The sequence below is a fragment of the Seriola aureovittata genome, chromosome 20, assembly GCF_021018895.1.
Source record: "Seriola aureovittata isolate HTS-2021-v1 ecotype China chromosome 20, ASM2101889v1, whole genome shotgun sequence".
Taxonomy (NCBI): domain Eukaryota; kingdom Metazoa; phylum Chordata; class Actinopteri; order Carangiformes; family Carangidae; genus Seriola; species Seriola aureovittata.
The window spans coordinates 9866867-9894394 of record NC_079383.1 but is presented as its reverse complement, the minus strand read 5'-3'; the positions used below and the strand labels follow the sequence as shown (position 1 = coordinate 9894394).

Below are 27528 nucleotides of genomic sequence, written 5' to 3'. Positions count from 1 at the left end.
TGTGTGTGCGTGTGTGTGTGTGTGGGGGGGGGGGTATCGTTTCTGTGTGCAGTAGACAGTTGCTGCTTGATGTGTTTGTTCTGGAGAATTACTGTAGTTTAGTTTATTTCCTCAGAGCAAACTACTCCTCATCCACCAGTTTTGACATCCTTACCGGCGGCCATGGTTGCACCAATGTTTTTCTTTCTATTATGAGGCTGGCCCCACTGTTGCGATCCAGCCAATAACAGGAACTTATTTGCTTACTAAAACCTATGCTCACTTTCTTAAACAAAACTACTTAAATATAATCTCCGAACAGCTGTTTCTTGTGGCTGAGTCTTAAAAAAGGACGAGGGACTAAGACAAGGCAATAACAAAGTTTGCAAATATGGCAGTGTCCCCATACCATTCAACTATAGCCTACAATGCAACTGTGAGAATATACATGGCTTTTATGTTTTTATTTTATTTCTCTATATTATTGAGTAGTTGTTAAACACTAAACCTTTATTTGAGGACAATGCTGCACCGAACCTCCATTATGCTGTGTGACCAATAATGGGATGTGGTTCACCCAGATACTCTTATCAACTGGCAAAACAGAGAGGAAGAAATCAAAATAATTAACAAATCAATTATTGAAGTCTGGTAACATGAGTTGAAACATCTTTCTTTAAGGTGAAATGTCAAAAAAGACTCAAGAGAATAACAATAGCAATGTGAACGAGGAGCCAATGTAATGGTATGAATGGATAAGTTCATCCATCACATTGACATAATAAAGAGATCACAAATGTTTCACTAGTCTATGAGATGAGGTTAATCATTTATTGTACTGATGAGAAAGAGAGAAAAGAGAGACAGAGGGGAGGGCACAAGAACTCAATTAAAACTTCACGTTCATGGCTCCCTGCTTCCAAGAGAAGGTCAAGTCATTTTCACCCGCTTTGAATGCTAATGGGCAAACAAGCATACGATGGAAAACCCGCTTAGCAGAGACACAATTCTCTGTCAAGTCGATATAAAACAACAGAACAGTGAAAACACTTCACCTTGACTAATGTTTAAGCACCAAAGACAGGAGGTGGGTTTGTGAGGAATAGAGAGGGTGGATAATTAATTGCTTTAACACTCAGCCTTGAATATGCTGACTTCTACCATCAAGCTTTTTATCTGATTTCTTATCATTGGTGGAGGCAAAAGCTCCTGGCTGTGCAACACAAATGGAAGAGAACTTTCACAAAATGGGAATTTAGACTTGGACGGATGTAGAGTGCTTGAAAAGGTCCTCACCATTGTGATGGTTGGACAAGAATTTTAAGTTAAAGTTATTCAATATTACTTTGACTGAACAAAAAGGATTTTAATGTCTTGAACACACTGTTGCACCACAAAGGTCTTGATGTACAAAAAACATTTTCTTTTGTAAATATTTCCACCTGACAACTAACATAGAGCCTTAATTAAAGTGTGCATTACTTCTTTACTTTCTCCTTCTGGGGATAAAGATGAAATGCTGTGGACCAGTTAAAGGCCTTCCAAATAAGTTTTTTTATATTATAGTTGACTAGTTTTGCACAGCCATACCTCATCATGCAAGCTCAGTTTTTCTAAGTTGATATTTGCAAAACGGAAAGTACAGTAATTCTTTACACTTTTATGCTCCAATTTATTAGAAACTAGACTATAGATGATGTAAGCGTACACGTGAGCACCTACATGCTGGTTTTTGCATTACTCATGAGTGTATATGTATGTAAATGATAGTGACTGTGAATCTCCTTAAACTTAACTGGTAATCTCTACTATTTTACGAGTCCATTACAGGCTTACACTTCAACCAATCAGACGTCACTCCTCATTAATTCAGTCTAACCCATTAGCCTGCATCGTTAAATAATTACCTACTGAGCAAAAAGACAGAGCTTGATTAAGGATCCCATTCAGAATTTAACAGTTGTTATTTTAGCTGCAGTGGAATAAAAGGAAAGTGCCATTGGTGCCAATGCAAAAGAGCAAGCCATTTCCTGGCTTTACCTCTTAATGTTTGGAAAAACAAACTATGTCCTAGTCAAGTAAGAAAAAAAAATTCACATAATGGTAATATTCAGTAAATTCTGTATTTCTAAAATGCAATAAACAACATTTGGCTCATTCTCATGGGAAGTTTTGGGAAGAAATATGGAGAAATTGGAGTGCTGCTGGGCCAGCATCATTAAAAGTACAGAAAGACACAAAAATGTCTTTTTAGGAACAAATTAAAACAAAAATAAAAGGAATGAACTAATTAAAAAAAGTTCACTGAATTCAGTGATTGTAAGTACAATTAAACTGAAACAAAAATAAGATATATCAGAGGTTACAAAGATAAAACAGAGCCTTGGTTAAATCTTCAGGCTACAAACTCTCTTTTGATTGACTGATTGATTGATTGATTGATTGATTGATTGATTGATTGATTGATTGATTGATTGATTGATGAGGTCTGTAAACCAAAATACAAACACAAAAATAGATACATAAAATACCTTATATGTATTATGACTTATATATAATGTTTAACAAAAAAAAAAAAAAGCTCATAAGTAAGAAAACTTTCAGTAAGAAGCTTCCTGGTATCTGCAGGAGCTGGCTGGGCAGTCATTAAAGCATGGCAGAGATGGCTCTTTTTTTAACCAATTACACAGTTTAAAAGATGATAGACGGGTTATATAACTGTATACCTGAGGAAATCAAAACCAAATCAAACTTTTCACTTTCTATAGTTTTAGTTGTTGGAAGATTCATCCAACATGTAACAGGAAAGATGTGAACATGAGTGAATTTCAGACAGATGGCCCTCTAATGTTGCTCAGGGAACAAATGACCACTGAGTGACTTTGTCTCAAACAGCTGGTGAGTGTGTGTGTGTGTGTGTGTGTGTGTCTGTGTTTGTTTGTTTGTGTGTGTGTGTGTGTGTGTGTGCAGGCACAGGCAGCAGAGGGTCATCACCAGATGGCACACACATGTATACAAACCAATTAATATCAATGGAATAAATATAGAAACAAACTAATTTGTGACTGCACACTCCGTATTCTTGATTTGTCTAATAGCTCATCCTATTGCTCACCCACATCTGTGGGTTGCTGAAAAGGAACAAATTGCAGGTGGTTGTGAGTGTGTGATCGTGATGAGTACAGAAATACACACACACACACACATACACTTACATATATAGTGTGTACAACATCAAGGCAGTAGGTAGCTTTTTCTCTCTGGCTTGGCTGTAGACCAACAACCCACAGGGAGGTAAACGGCACCTAAATTGAGGATATGGTAACTCTCTATAGGAGACCTTGTGTCTGAACAGATAACACTGTATGTGTGTATGTGTGTGTGTGTGTTTGTGTGTGTGTGTGCACATGTGTGAAAAGGGAGGGACCCTTAATGCCCACCACCCGATTAGACAACATATGTGTCCATCAGCATCATTAGCTGCTTGGCCCACATTTAAAATATGCACACGTGCACATTCACACATACAGAACATACACACATTCACACACTAGCACACACTCATAATCGAAACACCTGATGCGATGACAGCAGTTCATTTCCATAATCATATGCAACTCCCCTATACTGGCTGTCATTTTCTGAGATTGAGTCACTTTAATATTGTTGCGTTTCAATGACCACAAATATGTATGTGCTCACATATGCACATACACACATGTACACACACAACATTTATACAAACACCAAGACTCACACATTCACATAGACATGTACATATTCTCATGTATTACACACAGGAACACACAGCAAAGGTGTAATGAGAGAGGTGAGAGGTCTGAAATTGAGGTACACTGGGACCTGAACACTGTGGCCTTATGTCATTTTAACCACCCAGAACAGATAGTGAGATAGAAAACAACCCTGGAGAGCAGCAGAAACACCTTCATTACTCTGTGTCTCAGCTCCCATCTCTGAGATCCTGTTAGTCTCTCCTTCTCATTGTTCACCGCTTCTACATTCTCTCTGTTCTCATCTTCCCAACTTTTAGCCATCTTTTCCTCTGCTCTGCTGTCCTCCTCCTTTACCAGCTTTTACAATTTGATCTCTAACTTCACAGAGTGGAGCAGTGCCACTGACAGCATCATTTGTCTTCCCCCGCATCTTGTCTTGTGTTCTAGAGGAACACACACACACACACACACACACACACACACACACACACACACACACACACACACACACACACACACACACACACACATTATAGTCCTATAAACACCTTAGTGAGTTAGGAAATAATAAACTTGACATAAAAGTTGAAAGTCTGAAGACATCACAGGCAACAACTGATAACTTAGTCTTAAAAGTTTAAGGTAATTTGTCTTGCTTTGGGATAAACAAACAGCTAAAAGAAATACCACAGATGATCTGAGTCCTATATTAAACAAATCTTTTCAAACTCAATTCAGCATTTCTTTTAAATTTTCATCCTTGAACCACAAAATATAGTTTCCATGAGGCCCTATTAGCATTTACCCCTGTAGTTGGTAAAACTCATTTTTATTTCAATAGTTTATCTAAGACTCCTGTCACCACCACAGTAGAGAGGAGGTGGATGGGTTTTAGTATATGTATATGCAAAGGATTTAAAAATTACATTTGAAAAATTCAACAGCAAAGTTTTTCAAGTCTGCATCAATAGATTCACTTCCTCTTTCCTTGTTTTACATTTGAGTGCTCAGACACTCTCAAAAATGAACTCTGTACTTCATACTGTATTGTGCAGGTATGACTAAAGCTTAGACATGCATGACATGTCATAATGAAAAAAAACATTTCAGCTCATTTGGCCTTAAGAACCAGAAACATCTAAAGAAATTTCAATTTGTCTATTTTAGATTTCTATAAATTACCGAGCCCATCTAACATAAAAAAAACTCATTACCTGCAATGCACAAACCGCTACCTCTTCTAACTGCAAATGAGAATAAATTTCATAGATATTACACAGAGGAATAACTTCATAATCACATATACCTATATTCTGCACACTGTGCAAGTACCAAGTTATGTGCTCCCGTAATAGTTCTTATGCATTTAATGATGATTCTATCTAAACAAAACACATTTCTTATATTTCAGTGGCAGTAACCTATGCTTGACTATGCTCTCAATCTCTCTCCACTCACAGGTGGACAAATGTGTTACAGTTAACAAAATAATACAATCCAAATGCAAATGCAATAATGCAAAACAGCCTAAACAATACAAGAATTAAATCAGCACTGCTCTGACTCATCCCAGGAAAAAACAAACAAACAAGCAAACAAACAAAAAACAAAGCAACATTATAAAATCCCCCAATGTAATATTTGTTGCAAATGCAAAGCTATTAGTGGACTGAATAAGATTTGTACAGGTGTTTGTGATATTGAGTTATTGTGCATAATCATCTTGTCCTGTACCACAAGCCCCCATGGCAGTTCCTGTGCTGTTCCATTAAGAATGCCAACAATAAAAGCCAGAGAGATTTATAATAAAAAAACACTACACTACATTTCACCTTTCAAATGCTTTACTGTCTCTAATTGCACCTGAGCAATATACCTTGCACTGCCAGCTGCAGTTATATTACAATAGAACTCAAAGGTGGTGTTCTTCATAATTTGGTAGGACAACAACAGTGCAGCAAAGATACAGAAAGAACAAGTACAAGAAATGTGGTGCTATCATGTTGACAATATTTTTACTGTTAAAATATATTACTGTTACTGAAATAAAAAGCAATTGATACAGATCAATGCCTTTAAAAAAGAAGTGCCCATGTTGGATTGATATCGTCCCAATGACTGGCTGGAGATGAACATTTGATTCTTCAGCCAGCAGACAGAGAAGTTTAACTGAAAACAGTTTATAACTAGAATCATGCAAATATCCATTAAGTTAACAATTATGCAAGCTAGCATTCATATTTAAAGTGATCACAAATGGAACAATGTCTAGAGCAACTGGAGCCTTTGCTTTGGTATGTTAATAGCATCCACACATGTTCACAATGTAACACCTTACACACAAACTAATATGAATATGTACAAAAACCTGTTTGTGACATCTTCATAACGGCTTTGAAATGCTTTTGAGAGACATTCAATAGCTGGAGATAACCATTCAAAACAACTTGAGAGGAGCCCTGCAAAGAGGCTGAGGTGAGGTTTAATCCAGAGGCTGCTGGTGGTTGATTGAGTACACAGGTCAGAGAGATGGCCAAGTGGACAGGGAGTTTTCCTTTCTACACCATCTCAGACCTCTGTGGAGTTGGTGTGTATCTGTGTGTACATAGATGAACAAATGCTGTTTATGGGATTGTAGCGTCAACGCCATATTTTAGAATTTACTCTCGTTGAAATGGGGCACCAGTCCTCTGGGAGGACAACAACGAATTACTTCATTGCCAAATTTATCAATCTCATATCGGAAGCCATGACTTCTCGATTCAATGGATCTCCAGTCTCTACGTCAAAAGAACACAACAGGACAACAACTGGGTGTTAATAAAGGAGTTTATTAACTAAACTACTATCTACAGAGTAAATGCAAGGTGTAATAATCATAAAGATGAAAATAATAATGAAATCAGCAGTGTGATGAGTTGGCAATGGTGGGAGAGAATATGTTATGGCTATACACTGTGGCTATACAGCTAATGACACTACATCTACGAATTAGGTTTGATGATTAAATATTGCTATATTTCGATCATCAACCCAGTCATGAGCAGAGTGTTAAGACCGGCCTACTGTGAGTTGCGCTGTAGCTGAAGACCCTTGGCTGGAATCCAGGTGGCTGTGGTTGCCGTGGTAACCCCGGAGACGCGGGATCTAGGTGGATTCTCCTGGAGGCCGTGTCCCATTATCACGATGGCGGATTCTGCCGATGTCTCAGCGGTTCAGCTCTGGTGGAGTTTGCCAGGAGACTTTCTGTCTCGGGAACTCTTGATTTCTGCTCAGCTTCTCTGCAGGTGGTTGTGCAGATGTGTCATCTGCTGGTGTCTCTTGCGGGTTGATGCGAGATAAACTCTAATGCTCTTCACTTTGGCTGGATAACTTTAGAGGAGACTGGCGTTGACCAGATGACTCTAAAGTTGTCAAAATCTTCAAAAAGGAAAACTTGATGATGATTTAAAAGTTACAAAATTACTCTGAGGCACTTCTGTTGTTTTGGTTCAGTTGGTCTTGAAAATAAAAGATCACGCATGTAGACAAAAATTATGTTACTTGGAGTTTGTGGCAAACAAAAATAAAGGACGCGAAAAGTGCAAAAATGACTAAGAGCCATGAGTTTGTGGCTAGCAGCTTAGGGCTAAGAGTTTACGTGGCTACAGAGCCGGGCTTTGAGCCGGGACTCTGAGCTTTGAGCAAAGTTCTCAGCTTCTAGTTTCTGCATCGTTTTTCTAGCTTCAGCTTTTTAGCCTCTAGCTTTTAGCTTCGTTTCTCGCATCTTCTTCCTTCTTAGCATCTCGCCGAGTTTCTAACTTTTTCGCATTTCTAACATTTTTGACTTCTAACCTTTCTGGCTTTTCTGACCTTGTGTGAATTATTCATGACTGTTTTATCCCCTGGGGGCTTGCGCATGTTTCAGGGGCGTCACCCGTCGTCTCCTGTGTTTCCAGTTGGAGAAGAGAGTAATTTTCCACTGAACTTTGGAATAATTTAATTCTAGAGTTTACTTATAAACTCGCACATCCATCTTCCACCATGACCACAAAACATTAAATGAAATATCATAAAACTACTTGCACTAATAATGGCAGAGAGGAGTAATAGGAGTGTTGATTTCATATTACATCCTTCAAACCTGGAATTAATCATGATACAAGTGGTAAACTGATCAAACAACAATATAAACATTTCATAAAGCTAATAGTCTATAAATGTGGATTACACAGCAGTTCTTTGACTGTAATAATAATAATATGGACATTCTGGATGTCATGTAGTGTGTGTTACCTCATGTGAAGGATGCTGACAGTATGGTCACATGAAGGACATTGTCTTAAAATCTACATGTTACATTTCAAACATTCTATGGGATAGAAGTTTGGGATTAAACTATTGCATAGGAACATTTCATAAGTTACAGAACAGCTAGATATTTAATTTTACATTCTTCCTTAGATCTGTGTGTTCTGCTGGTCACTACCCAGGATTTGGAATGTGGGTTGTAGTTTATGACTCTTATCTAGAGAGGGACAGAGGAAGGGAGGTTGGTGTGTGTGTGTGCATGTGTGTGTGTTCATGCATGGCACAGAGAGGCCAGGATTCACACCTTAGTGTTAATCAGTCCTTTTGTTATTACTTTTCTATATAAGAAACAATCAAATATCATTAGACAGAGTCTTATTTTACAAACTGGAGATTTTGCCTATATTCTCCAGTTGCCTGGTGTCCATTGGTTGATCCTCTGGAGCTGACCCTTTGACCTTTGGTCTGGTTCTGTGTCGTTCGGACATGCTCAAAGCATGGTCTGTTTGTGGAAGAGAGGTCCTTTGTCTCTGTTTCCTATCAATTTGATAGTTTGATGGTGGGAAGAGTCGCAAAGTGTCAATAGTGGGTCCAAAACTCTGCATGTCCTTATAATGAACTTCCTTAATGGCTTGTGACTGATGCCAGGCCCGGTATGTACGCAACAGGATCAAAGATCAGAGCTCCTTTTCCGTGCTCACCAAATACATGGCCTAAATTAAAAACACAAGTATAATAGTGTATTTGTGTGTGTTTTTTATGTGCAAAGATTGGATTTTAGTATCATCAGTAATTTTCAAATTTAGACCAAAATCAAACTACATGGCGAACTGACAAAAGTAAAGCAATGATTTTTCTGTTATCATTTTTTTAAAAATTAACAAAAGCTGGCTTTGAAAAGTGTTGTGAACTTGAAAATTGATTCACCAATATTATATTCAATGTTGACCTTTATTTTAAACCTAGTTTAATTCTGATGGGATTTTTTCAGTGAATCCTATCAACAAATGTTTCAGCTAGGCAGGAAGAGTTTGAAAACACTCAGGACTTCTCACTCAATCTTTTGAGTCAGCAAATGAATAAAGTAGTCTCCCACTACACCTTGTCTGTGTCACTGACATGTCAGCTTAGCACAATGATTTACTTATCTATAATAACATTAGATTTCTTCCTCTGTGAACTCAATTTTCCTTGTGAGCAGATGATGTTCAGCTTCATTCCTGCTGCTTATGCTCTGTCATGCCCTGAACAAATGTTTGGATAAATAAAATAATCTAAGAGAAAATTCCATATACAATGAGGCTTGGACTATTTTCTTAACAACTTTATGGCCAGCTCACTGAACATGTGAACTATCATTTTCAAACATGCATGCCATTAAAACTAGCTGGTTCACTGTACTTGCAAGATGACTGAAATAACATGCATGTAGCTTTAGGAAAATGTGGAGTTGTGTTAATATAAGAGATAGTATGGATACACTAGTCTTTATTTTGTTCATGAAAATTGTGGCTAAATATCAGTTACCTTAAACTAATGTGATCTAATGTTAAGATGCTAAATAACTTAATTTTAAGGCCGAAGTAAGCCAACTATAGGTAGTGGTGGGATGCTATGTATTAACATTTCACAACAACGTGGCATTGCTACATTGCTTGCAGATGGGGGTTGAAACTCAACGAGGAGTATGTGGCCCACCAAGCTAAGTACAAGATCTTTTAGTCAGTGTTACACGTGCTATCCATGCTAAAGAATGCTTAACTCAATTGACATACATATTTGAGTCTGGTCTTCTCAATTTTGAATGAGTCCATGTCAGTTGAATGTAGTCCATTTGTAACATCTACAGGTTATTAAAATGCACAACATATAATGTAGAAGATTGGTTTTGGGCTTCAAAAAAGCTTGGATAAAGTAGCTGACTCACTGGTCTATAGGTTATGTTGTATGCAATTCTACAACAGCGGTGAGCAAAAAAGTATGTAAAGAATGCATGACATATCAAATGTAAAGGTGAATGGTCTACAATAACAGAAGGCCACTTCGGGTTCCAATCTTGTCAGCCAAGAACAGAAATCTGAGGCTACAGTTGGCAAAGGCTCAAAAACACCGGACAGTTGAGGACTGGAAAATGTAGCCTGATCTAGTGATTCTCAGCTTCTCCTGAGGCAGATGGTAGGCTCAGAATCTGGCATCAACAGCATGACCACATGGACCCAACTTGCCTTATGTCAACGGCCAAAGCTGGTTTAATGGTGTGGGGAATGCTTTCTTGGCACAATTTGGGCCCCTTAATACCAGTCAGTGGTTGTGGTCAAACACTTTTTGTTGCTTAGGAAAGTTCCAAACTGAGTGAAATGACCTGGAAGTATCGAAGTGGCAGCCAAGAGCTGGTCAAATTCTCTAAATGCTAAAGAAAAGAGTTTCAGTGCTTCCTGTGTTATTTTTTCTTTAGCATGAGATACACTGGACCATCCTTTAAAAAAGAAAAGGAGATAATGCCATCCCACAATTCCTTGCACCACCAACATTTGAAGCAACACACAATGTAACTGTAAAACTTACAGAAATTCTTGCATGTTTGGCTGAGCTCCAAATCCATAAATATAGATTTCTTTCAAATCTAGTTATGAGTAATCTTGAAGAACAGATATATTGAATCTACACTCAGAAATAGTAGTGATAATAGTAATATTGTCTAATAGTGAAAAGAGAAATTTTTCTAATGGAAATGGAAATTCAAAAATGGAGAAACTGAATCATCACATTGAGTAAAGTAGTAGAACCTTTACTCTGTACTTAGTTGAAGCACCTTTGGCAGCGATTAGTTCTGTGCTCTTCACTAGCCTCTTTTTTCGCAGCATGAATATGCATCTGATAAATCTACAGAAATGTGATGCAATCATGTCAACATGAAGTAAAATCTGTTGAATGTTTCCAACATCTTGTAGATTCAGTGCTACAAGGGATTGAAGCTGTTGAGAGCAAAGGGAGACCCTACCCAGTATTAGTATGTTGTTCCTAACGAAATTCTCAGTGAGTGTTTTGTATGTAAGTTTACTTGGTTGTGAGGGCATGTCCAGGAGTAGCATGGACAGGTCAAGTAGGTTGTTCTGTGTACCTTGTTGATTTGGCTAATATATACTGTACATGTGCAGGAATATACATGTAATGCTATGTCTGCAGACAGAAACTGACTATTTATTTAGAAATTACATTTATATTTCTTCTTTTTTTTTGTATTAGCACTTAGGACTTTTTGGTGTCAGTTCCACTATGTGAGGGAACTGAAAACAGTCATATAAAGCACCTTTTCACTTAGGAAATGTAACTTTTTCATGTGATAAATCCAAATTATTTGTAGGGTTTATCAGGGATGACTGAACTTCTCAGACTTCTGAAAATCAAATAAACACAATGATCCATAAAGCTGAAGTCGTCCTTCCTTATTTCAAGCTTTAACAACTAAGGAACATATTTTATCAGCACAATGCACAAAAAGAAAGTCTTGACACACATACAAGTGGGGGAGTTGTTACTATGGTTACCAGCACAAGTTAGTGAGAGAGAGCGCAAAAGTGAATGAGTGAGGGGGAGAGAGATAAACAACTGTGCACAAAGTATTGTTTATAATTTAATTTGTGAATATATGCATCTATAATCACAGCAGTGAAGACTCAACGGACAAGATTTATTGTAATGCACAATAAAATAGTCTCATTATGGTAAATCTCAGTAGATATATAGTATATTATTTATGCTTGCACACACACACACAGCCAACATGTACTGTGGAGTTGAATAAAACCATGATGAATTATGTAGACTGTATGTCAGTAAGAAATCAATAACATGAAAATCTGATATATATACTGTATTTCTGAGGAATAAGAAAGAGAGTGGAAACACATGCAGTATGTGTATATGACATGTTGCTGTTTTCTAAAATAAATCAGAAGTTCAGACCCAGATGATGTCCTATTCAGACCCCGTAAATTACTGAGAATTATTACCTTTTGACAGAGCATTTCTATTTTAAACAGGGAGCTTTTCTAGCCTGTACAGCACTGGTCACATGATGCTACTCAGGTAATTATTGCAACTCGAGTGAGTAAGATAAACACACAAATAAGAGGAGGAAGAGGGATATAAAGGATAAAGAAAGAGCAAAGGACGTATTAAAGCTGCTCAACTGTTATGATATGTTGAGATTGTTTACTATAAAAATGGTTGAGACTGTTGGTTAACTGTCAGAGTTAACCATAAAGAAGAAAAGTCAAGCTACAATTTTGATTTCATTTGGTAAAATCAAGCAGCCATTATTTCCCTTGAAATGCTAAAGAAATATATAGCCTAGTTATTATTAGGTTTTATACAGTATACTGTCACTATATATTATTATATAGCAAAGGTATACAGGGGGTGTGCATATACACACAAAGAGGAGAGAGAGGAATAAAAAAGTGCATATGCGTTAAGAATTTCCCAACATAGCAGGCTTATACATGTGTGTGTTCCTTTTACCTGAGGCAGCCTGTAGCATTGCGCAGCACCTGGGAGGTATGGAGGTGGAGCTTGCGGTCATCATGGTGATTTGGGGAGGAGTCCCAGTTAGAGTGGGGTATGATGACGCTATTGGTCAGAACGGCCAGGGCGTCCTGGATGATTGGCATTTTTAGAGCATCACATGATGACAGGTTCCATAGCACACCTGCGTACACAAAGAAACACACATAAAAAAATTTGTTTTCACATCACTTTGTAAATAATAATATAAGAATTCTACAGAGAAAAATAAATAATAATAAAACAACAAGTATGTATGTAAAATTCATAACAAGACATAATATTCATATAAACTAAAGATCTTGCACCAGCTCAAAATTTCTGCTCTGTAACATGCAAAATATACTGGCTAAAATGCTAATGATATAGGTACTATAAACCGAAATGCTGCCTTATTTTAGGACTATACATATGCATACAGTATAAATGATTATTCTAATTTTTTGATAGGAAGGAAGATAGATGTGTTCCTCCCTTAAGATCAGTTAAATACAGTAAGCTGAATCAAACTATGGAACAGATGTCTTTTTTTATAGGGTTTCCTACAGTGCACAGCTTGATTCATGCCTTTTTGACAATCTTTCTAGTTTTGCTCCTACCAGATCTGTGTTCTCAGAGCGCAGCTACGTGAGGACAGCACTCTTTTCAACTTTAATTTTTGAACTCTTCATTACCAATCAATGTCAACTTTCCACATGTCATTTATAAGCACATAGTTTATGGAAATTGAAAGCAAATGGTTCCATTAACCTCTCAGAGATGTTACAAGAAATACAGTACATTTGCAATGCATTTTCTGAGGTAGGTCTGATTAGTCCAAGAAACATCCCAAAACATTTTTAACCCACAAAATAAGGATGCTGAGCTCACTCAGACCTTTCTATTGCGCTGGCACATCACAGTGAAGTGTGGAGGTAGTTTAGGTCTGGTAATGCAGGTTGAAAATAACTTCTCCTTTTATCACTTTTGAGAAAGTCATTCACTCTTTTATTCTCAAATTCAACTTTATAATCTACCTGATACTTGTGATATCTGAGGAAATGAATTAGTTTGTTGGTCTGGGAAAAAAGCCAACTGTCCAACCAGTGCATTATTTATCACACATTCATGTGTTGGAGAACAAAAAACACATATACAGTACATACACAAATATGCTCAAAGCATATGCAGTGACATATAGTCAATGAATGCACGCACACTCGATCTGGCAGAAAAACTCGCAGGTTCGCATGTACACAAGGAAACATTCAATCGCCTCGGCAAACTTACTGAACACACAAACATACACGCACACACACACACGCACTCACAAACACATTTTAACTTCATCTTGTCAGATGGAATACCAGATGCCTCTTCGCAGACTGATGACAGGACTGGCCCTGTTGGTCAGCTGTACATGCACATGCAAACCACACACACACACACACACACACACACACACACACACACACACACACACACACACACACTCACACACTCAGAATTCTTGCATTCTAAATATTTTAATTAGTCTCTGCTGCTTGCACTGGTCATCCCTATAAACAGCAAAAAATACAAAAACAGATATGGTGACAAAATAAGATACAAATGTGTGAAACAGAGGATGAAAGATGATGCAAGCTAAACAGAAGGGAAGAAAACAGGAGAAGCTGAGTGATGGTATAGGATGAAAGGAACAGATTGGAGCACGTTTTAATATTGCAAACTATTAAAAACTGTTTTGATGAAGGTCACTATCTCTCTCAGATTTGGTATCAGATTCCAGACCTCTCGGTTCCAGATGACAGATGTCATTCACTTGCACGGTTACCACACAGATGAAGATGCCCTCTTCATTACAGAATACACTATGCACTTTCCAATTTTTACTCTGGTCTTGTCAGATGTGACTGTAAATGAAACATAAGGTCAGCAGGTAGGTGCACAGTAGCTCTGTTATCTGAAATGACAGCAGTATTGAAGCTGAGCTAAACACGGAATTCCTGAAAGCTCCAGGGAGTTAAATCCGTCCTATGCTTTGACTAAAAAAAATATCACCAAAAAGAAAAAAATAAAATAAAAGTAGTACACTGAAAATAATACTACAGCATTTTCACAAATTGTTTCCAGAATACAGTATATTATCAATTGAAACAAAACTATTATTAAAAATATGGAGAAGACGAAACGGGCAAGGGCAAGTTGTGTCACTAATAATGGATATGAAGTAAGCCTCACAGTCTTTACTTTCACTAGCACACTCTATTCAAACTGCCATAGAGGCGCTAGGTGTTGAATGGCAGCCAGTTTTGCATCACCAAGAGCAATACCAGTGTTGCCTTGCTACGTACTGCACTAGTGTCAGTTATACTGACAGTCTGCAAACGAATGACAAAGGGATGGGAGGAAAATGGAGCCGAGGCAGGGAAAGAGAACAACATTAAAGAATAGCAGAAGTTACAGTAGGAGGAACAGAAAAGATTACAAAACAAGATGAGAAATGTAAAAATCTAGAATTAGGGCCTCGCGGTTATATGCTTCTGCCAACCAGCCAAGTTGCTGGAAATATGTTCCCAATCTCCCCTTCCTGCGCTACAGCATTGAATCAAGGTCAGAACTGTGACCACCAAAATTTAACATGTTCATCCTTCCAAGTGAATTTTTGCAACGAATTTGATGAAATTCCCTTAAGGAGTTTCTGAGCTATTGTGCTCATGAGAATGGGATGGATGAACGGACAAACCGAAAACATAACGCCTCCGGCCATGACTGTTGCTGGTGTTGAGAAATAAAAAAAAAACAAAACAAAAAAACAGTTATACTAATGAGCAGAAAGGTTAATTTCTAATTAAATCTATTATTCTCGAATTGATTTATAAATATCTCCTTATGGATGGATCCAAGATACTACCTTTTCATGGGTAAATCTAATGTGGAAACAATTAACAAAATTATATCGTGAGAAAGACAATAAAAGACAAAAACTGAGTGAAAGAATATTAAATGTTAACGAGGGACAGAAATGTAAGAAAAAACAAGCCTTATAAAGTATAACTGAAACTGAAACACAGAGACAAAAATAATGTGTGAGAAAAGAGTCGAGAGAGAGAAGAGAAAGAGAAGGTGAGAAAGAGTGAAAGTAGATGATAATTTGCACGTGTTCTTGAGAGGAGAAGAAGAGGAGGGTGATAATAAGGCGATGACCTTGTATGCTGTTTGGCAGCAATCAAGTGCTAACACTCAGGCTGCTTGTGTGTGTGTGTGTGTGTGTGTATGTGTGTGTGTCATGTGCTTGGGAACATGGCAACATTTGCCTTCACCTTCACTAATCAGCCTCTTGTTTCACATCTCCAGTCACTCTCGTCCTCTCAATCTTTCTCCTCTCATGGGCTCTTTTCAAACCAAGGTAAAAGCTCAAACATCCACACACACTCACACACCTACAGTACAAAGATGTACACATGTGGCCCCCTCAGCAAGGGTGGAGATACAAACATTGGGCAAAACACTTCACTTATAAACCTCAGTGCTTTCAAACATCTCTTTCTGTCCCTCTCTCTTTCTCTCTTTCTTCCTGTGTCTGTCTCTTTCTCGAGTGGTGAGTGTTGTCGGCGTGTGATTGCAATCATGTTAAAACAGTGTTGTGTCTGATGAGTCGACAAGAAACTGTCTGCTGGCTTGCAAAAAAGGCGCTCACCTGCCTTGCTTTGTCTTCTCTAGCCAATAAACATGCAAACACACAAATAAACACACATGCACACGCAGCACAAACTGAGGATGCCAGAGGGTGAAGTTAAGATGTTAATTTTTTGCAGACAGAGACAAAGACTCAGCAGAAGGACGAACAAACAATAGACTCCTAAGTGTTCCACTGTATAACACTGGCCAAATTCAACGATGACACACACCTTCCTGCTCTAGAAACATAGATCTATAATACTTCACTAAGCCCAGAGTCCTTATGGGTATAACATCAGGTGACCAACAATGACATCATACTTGTGACTTTGTGTGTGAGCCTGTGTATGTGCATGTCTATGTTTTCTTCCTTTCTATCTGTCTGTCTTCAATTTTTTCTCTTCCTCCTTTGACTAGTTCCCCTCAGATGCTTGACAGACAGTTTCCTAGGAGCTGTGTGGTTTGGAGAATCGGGGAGATGATTGCATGAATTCATGAATAAATGAGAGTATGACTTGTAAGGGGAGAGTGAGGCCTGTTAGGCCTCAAGTGGCGATGTTTTATTAAACAGCCTTCATCTGTGCAGCGCGATGTAAATTAGTTAGCTGCGGGGTCAAAACCTGGTGATGAGTAAAGTCAAAGACGACAAATTACATAGCTAATGTGTCTACAAAAATCTGTGAATGAGAAATCAAAAAATAAATAGTGATTTTTGGATGGTATTATAGGTCACAGTAGGTTAACAACTGCTGACTTTACATCAGGGTCATACAGCTTTTCTTCCTGCATTGGGTTTGTAGAAAACATTTGTCAGCAGTAGGTAAAGTCCTGTATTGTGGGTAAATTGTTACTGCCTACACTGAGGGTTTCATTCCCACCAGGGCCTCCCACAGTGAAAATGCCGCAGTGAAATTTCTGCAGGACACGAAGACTTTTATAACATAGAGGCAGCAAAAAATTCATCCTGGGGAAGGTACAGTATCTTGTTTCCCCTCTGGCATCCCTTTAATGACTTTGATGAACTCCTGTCCTTAAGCATTTCTGAAAGAATGTTAAATTAATGTGGCTTTGACAAACAGTGGTGGGGACACAGAGGTTTGGACATCTACATGGAGCAGTGATCCATGCCTTGATGTAAGGGAAAGCAAGGTATTACATTTTCTAGTAAAGGGGGGCAGCGGTATTATTTGACTGTGGTGGTTTGTTGCTGCCATCATGAGCTTGTAAAGGCACAAAATTATTACTCACCCCTATATACACATATAGTTGATTTCTGTGCATGCTATGGAATATCAGTCAGCACTGAAAGACATTAGCCATAGTGTACAGTTTTCAAATAGTCAAAGACCATCAGCTACACTTGTATTTACAAGAATAACAACTATACCCGAAATTTCAACACGACTTTCCTCGGCAGTCGCTTCTCAGTTTAGCCATCATTTCAGAGAAGACAGCAGCAGGCGCAGCCGTAGGGTTATGCCATGGTCCACTGCCTCAAGGTGAGCCCTTACGTAAGGATAGCATCTCCTATTGACGCACAAAGCCTCTGCATCGACCGGACTTTGACTGACAGGCCCGGAAGCTTTTGACTTTTTCCTATCTACCTCATGTTGAGACCCAGGAAGCCAATAAGCTTGTCTAAATTTATACTTCAGAACTGACAGGGAGGTAAATTGTTGAGGGAAGGATTTTCCGGTCACTAGAACAAAAACAAAGAAAACAAAAGAAAACAAAAAATACCAAAAAAACATCTTCAGACCTAAACAGATTCTTTAATCACAGGGAGCAGGAAAGTACTTTAATGAAGCTGACAATATAGAGACAGTATTGCAGAGGCTGTTTTGTTATGACACTAGCACAACCACTTCTGTTGAGTCAAGCAGTTGAGTCAATCCTCAGTTGAGGATTGTGTCTATTGATGTTATTTGTTTATGCACTGATGATCTCTTTTGGTCACCAACTGCTATTTGCATGCTTTCAAATCATTTAGCTACCAATTAGTAATGAAGGTCAAGCTTTGAGTACAATGTAATTTGGCAGAGCAATAGATCCATTGCCTTCTTGCTACACATCAGTGCAAAGGAGATAACAAAGATATTTCTATAGTTCTTGTTAACTCTTTTTTAAGATCTTATTATGGTATTTGCAGCACACATTTACACAGAATTATGGCATTCAGAGATTCAGTCCAACAGCACTTGGACTGTATCTGTCAGAGGAAGGAAAAATGTTACTTCATAATTTTTCTTGCCTTCCCCTTTTCAAGCCAGTACAAGATGTCAGCCAATGATCTTGTTAGTTCAAATCCCTTTTTGCCACCTGGGGCTTTTCTGTCTTCAAGGAAGATTAATTTTGTTGCACACTGGGTGCTGTCTGTCCAGCTCATCAGTGATCAGAATCAACTATTTGGAGGTAGACTACATGTCCACCTCAGGATTCAACCTGTAAATAGATTTAAAAAGTGTTACGCAGAGTTAATTTTAGAATCTGTGCTTGACACTGAGCCCATGCCAAAACAATAGGAATAATCTGACCACACAATCATTGCATCACTGCACACAAATTGAATTGTGTCAATGGCCAATGCAGCATAAAACACAATGATAACTTGTTGTATTCCTCTTTTCTATTCTATTTATGACATAACAAATTGAAAACATGCACCTAATTGAATTACCAACTAATTATGCAACAGTTTAAAGTGGTGAATCACTACACCAGCAGGGTGTCCCAAGAGGCAAATGAGGATAGACTCCAAAAAATGGTTGTACTGGCAAGAAAGCGATTGAAATGTAGAGTTCAATGCTAAGTACCAGAGTAAACAGACAACAAGGTAGAGTCATGCATGACACTGATTCACTATGCCAGCAGCAGGGGAGAGCCAGGCAGAGAAGGGCAAAGACAGGAAGAATGCGGCAACAGGAGAGAGGGAGATAGAATTTCAGCGTGTGTGTGTGTGTGTTTATCTTACTAGTTATAAATATAAGAGCTCAAATATGATGCAGTATGACTTGCGGTGCATTTAATTCATTTGTTAATCTGCTTACACAACGCACAAAAATACACAAGCTCCATCTCCAGGCTTTTAATCTTTTCGTCTCTCCAGAACTGTAGAGATATACTTCAAGGTGCCAGGTTGTCCTGGGGTGTGGTGAGTGTGATGAATGTCACCACTAATATGTCTAATTTAGCGTCGACAGGAAATGTTCTTTCCATGAATGTTGATTGGTGCACATTCCTGCTTCTTTATTTGGAGTAGAAGTTTGGTTTATAGAGCAGAAGGTGTCATTACACAGAGGTTCTCTTCCTCACTTCCTTTTTTCTTATTTCGGTATATATAATATCAAAAGCTTGTCTGAGGAATGTAACAGCCTGCTTCCTTCCATCTATCCTGTTTCTTGCTCAACAGTCCTTTCTTCTCCATAGACCTGCTTTTCTCTAATTGCCCATCTCGCTACAAGCTGTATTTCCTCTATCCAGCCTGTTATAGTGGGGGCAACAACAGTGAAAAGGTCTCGAAAATATAACACTTCCTGCCTTCCATTCTTCCATGACCTGTTAGTAATATTCGAGGGGTCTGTGAAGGAAGAGACAAAATTCCTTGCTGACTTGCCTGCTGTCACTGCTGCGGTCCCCTTCTTCTCTGAGAACAAGTGACCTATAGGGATGTGTCCAGAGATGGATGATTGAACGTGTGTGTGTACTTGAAGATGAGTTCATCTTGCTGAGGGACAATGGGATCAGAGGTCAAACTGAACATGAGGGGGCCCCATCGAGTTTATCTCAGTATTCCGTGTGTGCATGTGCATGGGTGTCACATGTTATGCGGCTGAGTTTGTGTGTCTATTTGAATTTATGTAGTCGGTGAATGAGTGTGCTTGTACTTTATCTTTGAAAGTGTCCAATCCTCTTGTATGAGCTTGCACGTCTCTCTTATCTGAGGGCTAACCTGTTTCAACAAAGAGCCGCTTTTGTATGAGCAAAAAGAGAGAAACAATCGTGATACAAGTGCAGATATGTGCAGTCCAGCTCAGGGTGATGCAAGGCACTGAACCACATAGAAAACTGAAATGTACTGTATATAGATAAAGGAGAAAGAAAAAAAGTGTGAAGAGAAGAGAGCCTGACATGAGAACATAGGTGCAAGAGAGAAGAAAAGTAGGAGAAATGTGATCACAAAAGAGGAGCAGAGAAGAGGAGAGAAAAAGGAATGACTCTCTTATGTTCTGTTGGGACCCGTTGCACATGGTCTTTTCACCTGCCAGGGAGAACTGCTCATTGGATCTGCTATCACAGGTCACAGCTCAACCACTTCATATAAATTGCAGCCAACTTTTACTCTAGCTGATCTAATGTTTGTGTGTGTGAGACACTGATTATTACTTTCTGAATTTCATTTGTATCACATACTTTCACCTTTACAGACTGAATCCTGTGACACATATGCGGAAATAAAAAGTCACATACATACACATACACATATGCACACACACGTACATACAGCGGTTCATCATTATTACCTGTCCTGAGGCTGTAGAACCAATGTCGTGCTGGAAAATAACTAGCTGCACGTTGAGATTTCATATATGCTTGAGGTGTTGTATGTTTGTGAGTGCGAGTGTGAGCATCTCTGTGTTTGTGTGAGACAGAAAACGACGCAGCACATGTGTTAGTGTTTACTGTTAGTGTTAGTAGCTCGAGTAAAGTATTAAATTCTTAGTAGGAAGCATATTGGAAATATATTTCAGGAGAAGTGGAGATCAAATTGTATTATGTAATGTGTGTGTGTGTGTGTGCTTACATGGGTGTTAAAACTTAACCTATACATCTCTTGCTTACACGCATATTTGTATATATCTCCACGTCTGAGTGTCTTTGCATGAGTGTGTATTTGCACGGACAATTCTAAGTTTGTGGCGGGAAGTACAGTATGTGCACTGCTGTATGCACCTCTCAATAGCACTGGCTACTGGAAATTTTTACTGCTAATACCCTCAAGGTTAAAACGAACCGACGATTATAAAACACTTTTGATGGTAAGAACTTGAATGTAAAGCAAACACCTACACACACCATGCAAAAATCACATAGAAAAACAAGACCATCTAAAAAATAAGTGCAGAGAGGACACATAACATAAGACTTCTACAGAAATTATGCTCAATAAATTGTTGGGTGCCTCGCTGCTTCTTTGCATTTTTTCCAGAGGTCATGGCTTAGAGCCCTGCTAGTCTATTACTTATCTGTAAGTATCATTCAAGCAGCATGTTAAATTGTTTGGCATCCAAAAGAAATCAAGAACAGCCTTGATTTCTGCAGAGTGAATAGTAACCTTTTTTTGAAGGATATTTTTTCAGTGAAAGGTAAGTGTTTAAATTCTGGAAAAACTAACATCACTTAGCTATGACAGCTACTAGCACTGTCAAGACCAAATGAGACTCGAATATTGTGTGGTTATGTGTATATAATTATATAATTTCTAGGAATGTGTGCATGCCCCCTGCATTTGTGTGTACATACATATGGGAGAATTCAATGTTTTGAATTGATCGAATCCAGAAAATTCAAATGAGTCCAATGAGCATATAGTCATATAGTGCTGTGGTAAATTCACTACAATAAGAAGTATAACCACAATTACATAAATAAATGAAGTAACAACAAAAGACAGAAAGAAAGATATAGTGTGTGCGCGCGTGTGTGTGTGCATATAACGACTGTTCCTCGCATATGCACATACTGTGTCAAATTCTATAAAACGTGCATTACATACACACATACACACACCATTATAACCTTTACTGAGCCCAGAGGAGCAGAGTTATGCTGGAAAATAACTGCATCTACACCGTGGGAGCACATGCTAGTGAGCTGAGTTGTAAGTTTGTCCCAAATACTCTACCTGTGACCAGCTCTCTGATTTCTACGTCTCCAGTCTTTCTCAGCAGGCGGACCAAGGCAGGAATCCCCCCGCAGTTCTTCAGAGCTACTTTGTTCTCATCGTTGGCTTTGCCGTATACCAGGTTCCTCAGGGCTCCGCAGGCGCTGCGGTGAACCTCGCTCATCCTGTGGTCCAGTAGGTCGACCAGCAGCTGAATGCCTCCCTGTCTACGGATCTGAGGAGAAACCATTAAAAAAAAATTGCAGTCATGTTTTCTACTTAAATGAATTATATAAAGAAACAAAAAAGATTCAAATCATAAATTAGTCAGTCTTCACAGTGAAGTATCACAGACACAAAGATGCACACTAACAATATGTATATATACAACAATATATAACAACATAATTACAATGATGATGGAAGGAAAAGAACAGTGATACCAGCTCTGCTTATAATCTAACATAAAATGCAATGTTTTTTTACCTTTCTTGTGTGTGTCTGCCAGCTGCCTCGCCCTGCTTCTAAACATTTTCTATTTTTACGTGTCTGTTTCTTATTCAGTTTTTCTATTCTTATATGTTATGGTGTTTCTGTATGCCTGTCTGACCCTGTGTCCCCATCTTCCTTGCATTTCTGTTTTGGTTCTTTGGTTTAAGTTTCTTCACGAATATGTCATGACGGGAGTGTGTCTATGTTCCCACAGCCCTATATTCCCACAGCCCTAATCCTAACCCTAATTTTCAAAAATTTGTGTGAAAAAAAAGTTCTAAGAAATGTGGGAACATAGGGCTGACCCCGTCACGACTAACTCATTACTACTGACGCTTTTGCTGAGAGACAAGGAAAAAGGTAGAAGGCGAAATTGCTTCTTGAAATAGACAGCTGTGGTTGAATTGCTTTATATATATAACAACATTGTATTATTTTTCACATTCACAATGGATAATGTTAAAAATGTGTGATTTATACAATATTCACCATGGAAATAGGGTTGGCAAACAGCTTTTCAGTGCATTACGGCAACTTTCTGGTGTTTAAATGTCATTAATTCACGCAAGAGTTTATTATTGTAACCATTACACAGTAATGTGTCAGAGGGTAGGGACAGCATTTTTTGGATGTTTTCGCATGCGCATTGTGGATAATCCTGGAATCTTTGACAGGTGACTAGCTACAGACAAGTGTGTTTGTCAAGCTCCCATCATTCTGATATCAGTTGTAGAGAGAGCATAAGTGTGTGACAGTGAGGCCGGTGACTGTCGCAGAGAGTTAGAAGTTAGCAGCATAGCTGTGAACTTAGTAGTGCAATAAATGTCAACTCTAGGCTATTTGTCAGTAAATAATGCTACAACTCCTCAAAACCCAAGACAAGGTGTTGCCGACATGCCGCCCTGAAGCAGAAAACAAAGTCTCCTGTGCTTTAGTTGTCTGGTTATGTTTGCCTATCTGTAAAAGTAACCACATGCCAATGCTCTATGGTGAGTCAGTTTGGAGGACTGTATAATATGAATATACAAATATGAAGTAATTGTGTGTTTAAAAATGCTTTAGTGCTGTCACATAGACAAGGACACTTAAATGCTGACAAAACCTGACTTTTATGCCTTTTAGTAGTATAAGAGCAGATATTGAAACATTAAACATTAAAATACAGGGAAAACTCTCCTGGTTGGCATGACTAGACTGTCAAGAAAGGTGTCAACATTCATTTTATCTGCAGATACATTCCACACGTTACCTGTGTGTGAAAGCTGAATGTCCGCCACCAAAAAGGAGGTACAGGAGAATTAAAAGGAGGAATTTTAAAGTGCCCGCACTTTTCTGTAAAGTATAGTGGAGGTTTCCCTCTTACCTCCAAACTTTCATGTATGTAATCAGCTTTTCCTTTTGTATTATATACGTATTGCTCTATTTGCTAGTTATATACACACAGACACATGCGCAAACATGAAGATAGAGAAACAAACCAGCCACTGAGTGGAGATTTATGATTATATCCTGATTCAGTGAGAAAACAAGGCAGTCAGGACTGTTAACCCAGTAGGGATCACAATGGGGGCACTCTGATGTTACACATTATGCCTTACCCCTTTGGCATTACACATAATGCCTTCCCCTCACGGTGCAACACATATTGCCTTCTCCCTACGCTGGTGCTTTTTAACCGCCCCACGTTACTCCTCCACTGCCGGGATTTTCATCAGCCTTAGGGGGGCAAAGAGCTTAAAGCAGACCCTGTGTAGTCCAGTCAACAGGGGTGTAGTACTAATCATCAGAAACAGGCTGCTGTGATCACCAGGAGACTAGTGGGAACATGGCTAGAGCAACTAGTGTATGTGTGTGTTTGTGTGCGTATTTGTGAGAGAGAGAGAGAGGGAGAGAGAACCCCCTGTTCATGCTTCCATTTTTATTTAATCTCTGGAGTACTGCAACAGGCAGAGTCACTCAGCCAGATAACTCAAAAAAAGTTTTTCACAGTTAACTGCATAATCAAGCTGCTTCAAACCCGGTTTATATTTTTCTGCACGTTCTCCTCCATACCTGGGACATTTAGTATTAGAAAATAATTCTTAGTATCTGTTTCATCGTGCAGCACCAGATGGGTGGATTTCAACACACAGACAGGTTGACAGGAACAGTAAAGTACAATAAATAGACTGTTTTCCTGTGATTATAGTGGCACTCATTGTTTTGTCTCCTGTGGTAACCTCAAACATCTGACGATTGAGCCATAAAACACACACATGCACACACACACACACACCTCAGTATTAGTGTTTACAAGTGCAAGTTCAGTTTTATTTCTTCATAGTGAATACAGATGCATGTCAGGTGGAGAAAATGAGGGTGAAAGGAGAAAAAGAAAGCATAAGAAAGTGATGGAGGGCAGGAGAGGATGGAGGAGTTTGATGACACAGCAAGAGTTTATCGAGCAAAATGACTTTGCTTATCTATTCAATTAAAATGGATTAAGGGATGCAATGAATGGCAAACTAACCTTGCTCCATTGGCCACACAATTTCCTCACCCTGATTTGCTGTCCCTCTTTTGCCTTCCAGTCCTCACCTCTGCTCCTCTCCTCCTCCTCCCTCTGTTCTCCTTCCCTTCTCCTGTGCTGATCTCTGCTCTTCTCCCCGCTCCTTCTTTATGCTCATGTCACAGTTAATCTGTTATTCTATAAAAGCCATAGTGCTATTACTTTGTATTGCCTCTGAGCTACCTACAAGGCTTGCCAATACCTCTGCGCCTATTCCTCTATTCCATGTAAAGAAGATTAGAAGCACAGATTGATTTGTCTTTGTCTCCCGCTGTTCCGCAACAGCCACGGCTATTGGTAACCCATTGCGACAGTATTGCTGTGGTAACAGTTAGCAGTGGTGACAGCTGGGATTGTAGGAATCAGAGGTGCTGCCGGCGTAAAAGCTGGCAGTGGGGATACATGGGTGACACATACCTGGGATGGTGGCATGCGAAGCCTAACAAGTGTGTATGAGTCACCACATATGGAACGTCAAGACTAATCAGCAACCCGCTGCATACAGGTTACGGCTTGCATGTAAGAGAGGAAACTGAGTGAAACGCATTACACTTTTCAACCCTTCATGCATGTGCATACTCAGGCAGGCATACACACATACAACTGCTTTAATTTTTACCTGACACTTAGCCTAGCCTAGCACTAACTGCATTTTTGAGCTTTCGGCAAATTGCATTCATTGCCCTAGGCTAACATTTCCCTTTGGAGTACTCTAAACTAGGCCAAACATGGCATTAACCTATGGCTACTTAATACTATTTATGAGGCAGGGGGACAGCTCATTTTTTAACAGTATCAAAATCAAGATTCATAGCTGGTGAGAATCCACCATGACAAACACACTAGAGCAGGCCTGGCCAACCGGCGGCTCCGGAGCCGCATGTGGCTCTTTGCCGGTTTCATGCGGCTCTTACGTTCATGTTGAATTTTGTTTTTTTACGGTACGTGCATCTGACGCAAATGACTCGGCGGGAAGAACCGTTGAGTAGTGTAGGCCTACCAAGTTTGCTCTCAAAATGGCACAGCAAAACGAAAATATGAAGATGAACAAAGGACGTTTTTAACAGAGTGGGAGGGTTTTTTTTTTTTTTGTTGAACGTAATGGCAAGCCATTCTGCCTTATATGTCAGGCATCATTAGTGCATTTCAAGGCTTCAAATCTTCAGCGGCACTTCTGTTCACTCCATGCTAACATTGATCAGGAATTTCCAAAGGGTACTGAACTTCGCAAGCACAAGTTGGTCACTTTGAAAGGTCAGCCAGAAAAGCAGACACAGTTGTTACAAAAATTTATGAAGCACTCAGAGACCGTAACGCTTGCATTGTATCAACTTGCTTGGAACATTGCACGGGCTAAAAAGCCATACAATGAAGGGGAGTTCGTCAAAACATGCCTCAGTGACATTGTTGAAATCTTGTCTCCTGAAAACGACAAACTAAAACGAATGGTATTAGACATCCAGCTGTCCCGCCACATGGTTGAACACAGAATATCGGACATTAACATGGCTATTGAATCACAGTTGCACTCCGACCTTCAAGCCTGTGAGTATTTTAGTGTCGCATTGGATGAGTGTTGTGACATACAAGACAAGCCTCAGCTGGCAATATTTGTGCGGTCTGTGTCAAAAGATTGTGTGATCAAAGAAGAACCTGATATTGTGCCATTAAAAGACAGAACCCGTGGCATAGATGTGAAAGAAACAATGATGGCTGCATTTGTGAAAGCAAATCTGCCCATATCAAAACTAACTGCGATAGCCACGGATGGAGCAACAGCCATGATCGGATCTGTGAACGGGCTTGTGGGGCTGTGCAAAGCTGACCAAACTTTTCCAGAGTTTTGGAATTTCCACTGCATCATCCACAGGGAGCAACTCGTGTCTAAATCATTGAATTTAGACAACGTCATGAAGCCTGTGTTGGAAATCGTCAACTACATCCGCACACATGCGCTTAACCACAGGCAATTCAAAAATCTCATCGCTGATCTGGACCAAGGCCTTACAGGTGACCTGCTGCTGCACTGCACTGTGAGGTGGCTGTCAAAAGGCAAGGTACTTTGTCGCTTCTTTGAGCTTTTGGATGCCGTGAAACTGCACTATCCCGACCACAAGTGGATTATGGATCTGGCTTTTTTGTTCGACATCCTGTGTCACTTGGACAGACTGAACCTGACTCTGCAGGGTAAGTCAAAAATACTGCCTGACCTGGTGTAAAGTGTGTTTGCGTTTGCCAACAAACTGAAGCTGTTCAAGACGCATATTCAGAAGAGAGATTTAACGCATTTTCCCACTCTGCTAAAAGCCAGTGGGCAAGTCATCGGCGCTGTCCTGAATAACCAAACAGCCAGATATGCAACAATGGTTGAAAACCTG

At 39.2% G+C, this 27528-nt stretch overlaps 1 protein-coding gene across 1 annotated transcript in view; it reads right to left on the bottom strand.

The window, feature by feature from the left end:
• Positions 1-27528, bottom strand: part of ctnnd2a (catenin (cadherin-associated protein), delta 2a) — a 278083-nt gene that overhangs the window by 55409 nt on the left and 195146 nt on the right. Inside the window, exons 14-15 of the mRNA XM_056364392.1 lie at positions 22132-22345; positions 12528-12714 (exon numbers count right to left, since the gene is read on the bottom strand). Coding sequence (XP_056220367.1) covers positions 12528-12714; positions 22132-22345 — 401 coding nt within the window. The remainder of the gene's footprint in view (positions 1-12527; positions 12715-22131; positions 22346-27528) is intronic.